Genomic DNA, 10,000 nt, shown 5'->3' with positions numbered 1-10,000 from the left:
TAAGACACATTTCATACATTTGTTTAAGCAATAAACACTCAATTTAAACATATTTTAGAAATGTCTTAAAATGATAATTGGAATTTTAATTACATTGAAAAAAAATTAATAAAGGTAAAAATAAACATGTTATCATATATTTCCATATTTATTCTAGCGATACAAAACTATAAACACTTAATTTAAACATATCTTAGAAATGACTGAAATAGATAATTGGATTTCTAATTACATTAAAAAAAATAAAGGTAAAAATAAACATGTTATCGGTCTACTGCTAAATTATTCGTCCCTCATAGATAAAACACATTTCATACATTTGTTTAAGCAATAAACACTTCATTTAAACATATCTTAGAAATGACTTAAGTAGATAATTGGATTTCTAATTACATTAAAAAAGGAATAAAGGTAGAAATAAACATGATATCATATAGTTCCATACATTTATCCTAGCGGTACACACTTCGTACATCTTCTAAGAAAGACACAAATAGATCATTGAAATTTTTTCTCATCACCTTCCAGCAAAAATAATCAAGATAAGACTGGAACAGCTGACGACCAACAGCTCGCATTAATCTCTTCAGAATCATCGTTTTAGCGTCCAACCACGATCGCTCAATTGCCTGTGTGTGTGTGCTCCTGTCGCTGGATCCACATAATATTGCTGGTGGTTCACTGTATTATGCTGGTACCCCATGGCATTTAGGTTGCGGAAGGTCCAAGCTTGTCACGTGGTAGACCTCACCCTCCGCCTGGGTAGGCGACATATGGCGGTAGACCTCACGCTATAGTAGCACCGATATTACTATTGCTATAAATTGTGTAAATTATGAAAAGAAATTCATTACATTATGATACAGTTGATATTCAGTAACTAATTCATGTTACTTGTGGACAATAAAACCATATGTTTAATTGTATTAATATATTAATTAACATTAGTTAACAGGTACAAATATAACAACAACGATAACATTACACCTCTTGAATATTATTTTGATATTTTACGTATAATATATAATTACTGAAACTTCAGAACAGGATAAAACTGTGTAACTTATCAAAACAATATTTTGAATGTTTTTGTATTAGTAGTATTATTAAAGTCCCATATTAGACTAGCTTTGGGATTAAAATTCACTGTAGATTACCATTTTCTACAATTTATCCATTTTCTTTTATAAACGTTCATGGGATACCTTAATAAACTTGAAGGCCTACCATATTATAGTGTTTCTTTCACTAAATTATTTTTGTTTCTCCAATAACTCACTTAACATAAGATCATGAAACATTTTCCCTGATTAAATTAATGTTCCATCAAAGTCCCTATCAAATGTGACTCAGACAGAACCATAAAGTACGGAGCCTTAAGTTTTTTATAACCCAAGGAGTGATCACTTCTTGTTTGCTTTGAAAGACGCGTAAGCTTCATATTCCTTATCGGTCATCTCGTGTAGTTTCTGCTCAAGAGGAGTGTTGATTATATCTGTGAGCTTTATATTAGCATTTTCTTTAGTCTTCTCCGAAGGTGACTTTTCCACTTCATTTGGCTTGGCTTTTTCTGCGTCTTTCGTAGTCTTGTAAGAAACACTTGTGAGTTGAATTACACTGAAATGAAGATAAAAACATGTTAGGGTTTTTATTGATCAGAAATATGCGCTCATACCTTTGTGTGTATGTATGAGTTGAAGTCATTGAGATTTGGTTTTTAAAGGATGTGGTCTAACTCCACAGGGAATAATTAAACCTGTTTTATTTACTTAACTTTACTTCAAGGGTCGTTTTTCCTGTCATACCCTATGCACTACATGACTTACAAGATCTGTTGGTTATATAAGGTACATTCTTAAGTATGTAGAGCGTATGCCTTAACATTACCTGCCAAATCTACTTTATCAAATCACTTAGAAAGCAAGAGTGGGTGTGCATACGTGTGTAGGAACATTGAGAGGGATTTATACATGTGTAGGAACATTGGGAGGGATGAATACATGTATAGGAGCCTTAACGCAGATGCATTTATGTATAGAAACTTTGAGATAGTTTTAAACTTACACAAATGCAATCATGATGATGACATTGATGGCTGCAGCAAAGAAGAATTGAGCAGCTGGGAAATCATCCACGGTATGATAATAAATAGGAGCATATGCAGCATACCCGCACATTGGCATCAATCCATACATGGCCGCAAGGACTGCGTTGATTTTACCTTTAAAAAACACGAAAGATTAATCAAATGAGAATCTACCAATTTAAACTTTAGAGTCTCAGTTATATCATTATCTCATCGCTAAAGCTGGACTTAAAAATAGATTACATAAAAATAATCGTCAAGAGATCATTCAGATTATTATTATTATCATTATTACTAGGAAAGCTACAACCCTGGTTGGGAAAGCAGGATGTCATAATCCCAAGGGTCCAACATGACTATATAGAACACCGAACAAAGAAAATAAGAAAATGAATAAACTACTGTATATGAGAAGGGATGAATGAAGATCAGTGATAATTTCAAAATAGATCTGCCATATATAAAATAGGAAGAGAGACATGTCAACTTGTTCAACATAAAAACATGCACTGTAAGTTTGAACTTCTGAGAGTAAAGCATAACTATCTATACCTTAAACTCTTAATGGGACTGGTATAGTTACCTGGCTAATTGAGAGAACAAGAGACACTTACCCTTCTCTTCATCCTCAACCAATTTAGTGGACATGGACCTAAATGCGATGATGCTTGCGTTAGAGATGATACCGATAGGGGGCGCCAGCCACATAAAGAACTTTTGGCTAACGTCGGAAATGAGACCGTAGCACGAATATTCGCCCACAATAGAGACGGACCCGAGAATCACCAGCAGAGAGTCAGTCATTGAAACTAAACGTGTCAGCAAAGGAACTAACATGAGAGAACCTGGAATGAGAGATTGTAGAGAAAGGCATAAATATGTGATTGAATTCTTTAATTCGATGGGTTAAAAAGTCACTTTGAAATGGAGGGTTTTACTTGTCAGAGAAAAAAAAAGAGTAGTGCAAAAGAAACTGAAGGAAAAAATTTTACGAACTTTATTTGCTAAAAAATATGCGGGAAAGTCTGATGGTATGAGTTTATAAACTTTATTGGGTATAGAATATGCATGTTATTCATCAAATAATTACTGCCTATCTTGAACACAAAAGGTTTTTGATATTCGGTTTCAGAAAGGAAATTCATTTATGTAATAAAAAAAAAATTATTATTTTGATTCGTTATGAACACAGATTTGGTTAGCCTACTTGCTCACTGATCTACCTGGGAATATTTTCATTTCTTACTTGCATGCAAACATGTTTGCAGCATTTGGAAAATAAAATAAACATTTTGTCGTTACAAAGGTTATATTTTGCTTACCGGCAGCTGCTACCAAGTTCCTGTAAGTGGCCCAGTAACCGTAATCGGTAGCATCCCAGAACAAAGCACGTCGAACGAACATGTAGATGAAGAAACCTGGAAAGATATTATTTATAATGTTATTTGTCTGTCAGTCAAGTTGAGATTATCATTATGTCAGAGGCTTATGTAAAGTTTCTATACATCACATTCTGCATGCTAGTCATAAACGTGCTTATAAATGTTCTCAGGATAAAGTAGGTCGATGGAATGTTTTTGTGTACGAGGTCACTAACCGTTAAAAAGTATGACTTCCAGGAACTAAAACCAAAAAGGAATTGTACCTTTTTTATTTGAGGCATAGATACTAGCTTTTATGGACAGTCTATCAACAAAGGAAGCAGAGACTTACCTCTGGACATTCTCCACAGAGCGTTACAGAGGATGATAACTATAAGCACAGCCCTGGCGTTGCCTTCCCTCTTCCTGAAGGCGGTTTTAAAGGACTCAAACACTCTGTGCCAGTTGAAGAAATCGGTAAACATCTTCAACACGGAGACATTCTCCTTTTTCAGTGTGGCCACGTTCTTGTTGGCGTCTTTTTTATCCGAGTCTTTAGCAAATGGCCCATGGCTCTCCTTGATGAAAAGTATGACGTAAATAATGGCCGAGAAATAAGCCATAAGGCAGAGAGCTAGGGCAATATTATACCCATAATATCTGATAATGACTGCACCAATTAGGGTGCCCAAAGGGCCACCCAGGTACCAGATGGAGTTTGCAGTGCTAACGCGAGCAGTTCGCGTCTTTTCAGAACATATGTCACTTATATAACTGACGGTTGTTGACAGCAAGCACATGTAGCCCCCTCCTAGTGCTTCGAATAGAGTCACCACGTAAATGAGTTCCACTGGCCAGGATGTCATCCAGTTATTAAGAAGATAACCACTTGCGTAGAAAACGTGCCCCGTCAGTGTCATTAGTAATGGTATCTAGATAGAGAAAAAGAAAATAAGATTCTGGTCACAGAAAACTTATAAATAATCTGCCATTAATAATGAAAAAAGGAAAAAGTCAAATATGTCTATGCCATTACTACTATTAATTATATATCTGTAAATTTACGAAAGAGCGGAATAAAATAAGGTTGGGGTTAAAGAAAACTCATAAATTAGATCTCAAGCAATAATCTATCATCAATAGTAAAAACAAAATACTAGTCAAAGATATTTCATCTGTTATTACTATGAATTATATATTTGTAGATTTAAGAAAGAGAAGAACAGAATAAGATTGTGGTTATAGAAAACTTAAATAACATCTCAAGCAATAATCTATCTCCAATAATTAGAGAAAAAGTAACTATTCAAAGATATCTCTCCTGTTGCTACTATGAATTCTATATCTTTAAATTTACCTTTCGTCCATATTTGTCGCTCCAAGCACCCATAAACAGAACGAAAAGCAATGGCAACACGGACATGATGATGCTGTTGTAAAAAGCGAAGATGCTGAACTCTCTCTGTACCAAGACGTTTTCCTCCGGATGGGCTGAGAGATTGGCACATTTCTAAACAACAAAATGAAGAAAAAAGGGGAAAAGAAACACTGTAGATCTTCTAGCGTCACTTGAGTAGGATCGAATTTGAAAAAATCAAGTCTATGACATTGCAACATGAACTGAACGAAATACTGGATACTCATGAGGAGACCCGGGAGTAAGACTACAGCTCCCATTGGACATAAGGTCTAAGGTCATCGCTTAGGATCAGCCAGCAGACCTTTTCCAGTTCTCGGTTAGATTTTGCTTTAGACTGCTCTGGATTGCTCCATCTGGCGTACGCATTCAACATTAAGGGAAAAGTGGCGTAAGATGATGTTAATCATAAATGGTTACATCTACATCTAATATACAGTATATGAAATTAGAGTCGAAAATACGACTTTAATCAGTACACCTACATTAAATATATATGAAAATAAGTCTAAAATACGACTTTAGTCAGGCTCTACTTGGTCTGGTACTATAAAGCTAAAGACAAAATTTGACAATGTGACTACATATAATATATTTGATAATAGTCGAAAATAGGACTAGTCAGACAGTATTTAGTCTGTATTGTAAAGCTGAAGACAGTATTTGATAATGTGATAATAGTCGAAAGTATGACTAGTCATGCTGTATTTAGTCTGTATTTGTAAGGCTAAATATAGTATTTGGTAATGTGAAAGACTTTAATATGAAAATAGTCGAAAAAAGACTAATGAGGCTGTATTTTGTATGCAATTTAAGACTAAAGAGAATATTTGACAATGTGAAAGAATATGAGAATAGAGTAGAAAATATGACTAATCAGGCTGCATTTAGTCTGCAACTGTGAGGCTAAAGACAGTTTTTGACAATGTGAAAGACTTTAAGATACTAAGAAAGTTGCTCAGGAAATAGAAGGCAGCCAGGTGCTGTTGTGATGAGTCTGTTCGGGATATACTGTATTTGTAAATGCAAATTAAAAGTGGTACATATGGATTTGGTTTTTTTTCTTTTTTTTAAGTAGGATTAAAAGCTTTGAGATTGATTGGAGGCATATAATTGCCATACGTATGATTAATCGGTCTCTTTCCGTCCTTCGGGTAGTGGAGAGGAAGTAATCATACCCTGGTGAAAAGGGGGTACCCAGAAGAGGTAAAATCTGAAACCACAATCTCCCACAAATTGCCGAAACTGCCGAATTGTAGTTAGGAAAGGGCAAGAGGTGGGAAGGTTTAAATCTGTGTGTATCTATTTAAATATTTAGACGTCATTTTTGTCGGCTGGGGGAAAATAGTCAAACATAAATAGACAAGTCAAACTAATGAATCTGTCACATGTTCCAGCTCCTAAGATCGGTCGATCTTCAACTGTTTATTTAGCAGACAACCATTTACCACCCAAAAATGGCGAAACTTCTCCATTTTTATCAGACTTACCTCCGCCGATATATTGAGGTTTACCGTACAGATTTTATTCATCTGGACATTCTCTATGAAAAGCATCATAGCCTGGTTACAGGCACCATCGATGAGCATAACTGGTTCCACCGTGACATGCGACATGACCCCCGAGAGGCCGGAGAGTAACTTCGGAAGCATTGTAGCCAGGTTGGCGGTTGCCGCGACTCAACTTCCTACTAGTTCCTGATCTCCTCTGAAAGTGGTCGTCTGCTACTGAAGATAGAGCTCCAAGCGTACTTCCCACCTGAAACTTTAACATAAATGGGAAAAAAGACATTAGTTTTTTTTCTTTTTTTGCTTGTTTTTTTTTATAGGATATACCTAATATGTTACTTGGTTTTCATTTTTCCAGTCCTAAAAGTGCATTTATTAGTTATTCCACTCTCTTCCCAGATGTCAAATCGCCCAGTATTATGTGATGTTTCTCTCTGCGATATTTGTATTTTTTCTAATATCGCTATATATATATATATATATATATATATATATATATATACGTATATATATATATATATATATACATATATATGTGTGTGTATACATATATATATATATATATATATATATATATATATATATATATAAATTTATATATATATATATATGTGTGTGTGTAAATAAATTTATATATATATATATATATATATATATGTATGTATATATATACATTTACATATATATATATATATATATATATATATATATATATATATATATATATATATATACATATATATATATACAGTATATGTGCATATATATGTGTGTTTATGTGTATGCATGTTTGTATGTATGTATGTATGTATGTATGTATGTATATATGTATGTAAAGAGTCTTCTGACACTGATAGAAACTTTATTTTATCATTGCATGATAAAGCCTAAGAAAATTTAATTTTTTTGACATCGTCTACGTTTACATAAATCACCAAATATTCTAATACAATGTCATTTTACTGCTTTAGTTTGTCATTTTTCTCAGTCCCGTGTATGAAAGAGAATATATATCTTGGAGAGAAAAATTAGATATACAATTTATATATGTATTTTCTTTTACATTCTTTAGATTAGTATTTTTATTCACTAGATTTGGTTTACGATGTTTAATATATAAGGATTTAATAGAATATATCATTTATAATCATATCACTTGACCCGCACAGTAAACAAATTTATGTATTAACATTCCTTCAATGCATTAATTTATTACTTGATAGGATTTATTCACAAATCTCCACTCCTAATATCTATAGAGCATAAATTTACTGTGAACTGAAATGAAAAGTAAAATCCACATTCATCTTTTACCCCCCAAAAAATATTTCTAAATAAGTCAAATAAGAAAACTTGTTCTTGTCAGATATAAACTTAATAGAGGGTTTTCATTGATTACTCCTTCAGTTAATCCATGACTATCATGTTTAAATCAAAGCAATTATTAAATGTATCTTTCATATAAAGTTAAATGAATTCATGAATAATTTTGTACATTCTGGTTGTTCATTTCGAGACCATATGACTGTGGTTCGAAGGTCTATGAAAAATGGCGTCATAAGTAAAACCCGGTAAATACATACCGTAGATTTATTCACTAAAATTAAAATACTTTATTTATATATTTTGCTTGACACAGCCCGGTTTGATTGTTTGTAGGACTATATATGGACCAATATACACACTTAATATTCATTCAAATACTATTATTAGTAACAGAATATTTACCTTGGATTACACCACAAAATTAGAAGCTCCTTTACTTTTTTCAACACGGAATAAAATCGTTCAGTTGAGTCTTGACTTAATATAAGCTTAAATGGATTTAATTCAAGAAAAAAAGTTTAAAATTAGCACTCCTTGATGGAAGAACACTTACATAATTGGTAAAGTGAGGTTAAGAATGTCACTGAAACCAATTGTCCTTTCACATGTGAACAGAGTTTAAGAAATATCTGACGCTGTAACTTAACTAGACAAATCATATAAAAAATGGTTACTTTTCAAAACTGTTTCAAGCTTAAACATTTGAATAAAAACCAAAGATTCTAGATGAATATTTCTTTTTTATGATATCAGGGATCATTTCGAACGAAAATAAACAAATGCACCAAGAATCTACTGTACAGATCTTTCCTTGAAGGTCTAGTTACTAATAGATGTTCTCGGAGGATTAAGTCTGTTTATTTTTAGCCTTCAGCTCTCTCTCTCTCTCTCTCTCTCTCTCTCTCTCTCTCTCTCTCTCTCTCTCTCTCTCTCTCTCTCTCTCATTCACAACAGCGGCAATTTGTCTGGCAAGTATGACTTGAATGACTTGAGAGGACGGAAAGATACATGAAAATAAATGTCTTCAGACATTTTCAACATGGCTTGGTTACTTGATCTCATCTTTATTAAAAAAAAATTTCTCCCAAGTATAACTAAACTCGTATTTGTATTACATTGAATCGCTGTATGAGCTAAATTACTACTGTAGCAGATAAAAACCTGCAACTTACGATTGAGCGAGAGAGAGAGACAAAGAATGAATGTCGAGTCACGCAGCTTGGCATAACAGAAGTGGTAATTGCAGGTTAAAGATGTAATCGGTAACGTAAATAACATAGGCATCACGATTATTACAGAATAGTTTTCCAAGAATCTGTAGAAACAATAAGTACGGATAAAATTGATTCTGAAAATCCTTTGATGAATTTACCAAAAGAAAATTATTTTAAAACATAAATTAGATAAATTATTCAAAAGTTCACGTTTCTATTGATGTTAGCCATATGCACTGAGGATTTTTGTCAGCGAATAAAAGAATAAAGTTTCTCACTTTTCGTTGTATCAGATATACGCCTATTATTAACCCCATTAGTTAAGCATGATGCACTAAAAAGACAGTTCAGCCAGGGGAATCACTTGAATGAAGATTTTGGAAATAAGGAATAAATCCAATGGTATTCTCTTATTCACTTGCACAAGAATCACACAAAAATCTGAACTTACTTTTTTTATTGAAATATCTTGGACGAGCACGACTCGGCAAGAAGTGAACGAGAAGTCGGAGAGACGACGGTAGTTCTCAACTCTTTCCTTTTGGAAGAAGAAGAAGTGTAATTCTCTTCAGAAATTGTCTAAGTAACTGTTCAGACGTATGTGAATCAAACCGGAGCTGAAGATGTACAAGAAGGAGTATCTCAGGAGCCTTTGGATTCGCCTGTTCACCACGATTCTCATAGTTTGACTGGTTTGCTGTAAGTTCCTTATGGCCCCTTATATATATATATACACGGGCATATCGGTCTGCTGCTTGTGAGGGGAAAGGTCGAGGGGAGACAACCGACTCAAATAGCGGTCAGGGACGATGGCAAGAAAGTCCACACATGCCCCCGAGAAGAAGAAGGGACGTCGACACAAACCTTCGGCACATCACCAGGAGGTTGGATGGTGAAGGGTGGGGTCTGGGGGTTGGCCGTAAAGGTAGGGAGGGGCTACAGAAAGGGTGGAAGTCTTGAAAAAAAAAATTGTGTAAAAAAAACAGAAATGCGGGAGGGGGTGGAGTAGTGAGTCACACAATTGGATGAGAGGCAGAAACACGACATGAGTAATCTGAGGTAGGTCAATGGAAGCATTAAATATGGAA

General features: G+C 34.1%; 1 protein-coding gene across 2 annotated transcripts; it reads right to left on the bottom strand.

The window, feature by feature from the left end:
- Positions 1-948: 948 nt before the first annotated feature.
- LOC137650058 (lysosomal proton-coupled steroid conjugate and bile acid symporter SLC46A3-like) lies at positions 949-9,710 on the bottom strand. Of its 2 annotated transcripts, XM_068383092.1 has the most exons (8): positions 9,364-9,710; positions 6,355-6,628; positions 4,805-4,957; positions 3,800-4,379; positions 3,409-3,504; positions 2,701-2,931; positions 2,065-2,221; positions 949-1,617 (listed from the first exon to the last, which is right to left on the bottom strand). In XM_068383092.1, the coding sequence occupies exons 2-8, from the start codon at positions 6,514-6,516 to the stop codon at positions 1,404-1,406; spliced, it is 1,593 nt and encodes a 530-aa protein (XP_068239193.1). In that variant the 5' UTR covers positions 6,517-6,628; positions 9,364-9,710; the 3' UTR covers positions 949-1,403. The 2 variants fall into 2 exon arrangements, with proteins under 2 accessions (XP_068239193.1, XP_068239194.1); XM_068383093.1 differs by lacking the exon at positions 9,364-9,710 and having other exon boundaries at positions 4,805-5,220; positions 6,355-6,490.
- Between the last annotated feature and the right edge of the window lie 290 nt (positions 9,711-10,000).

The sequence above is a fragment of the Palaemon carinicauda genome, chromosome 11, assembly GCF_036898095.1.
Source record: "Palaemon carinicauda isolate YSFRI2023 chromosome 11, ASM3689809v2, whole genome shotgun sequence".
Lineage (NCBI taxonomy): Eukaryota > Metazoa > Arthropoda > Malacostraca > Decapoda > Palaemonidae > Palaemon > Palaemon carinicauda.
The sequence above is the reverse complement of the archived record's forward strand: the minus strand, read 5'-3'. Positions and strand labels throughout refer to the sequence as shown.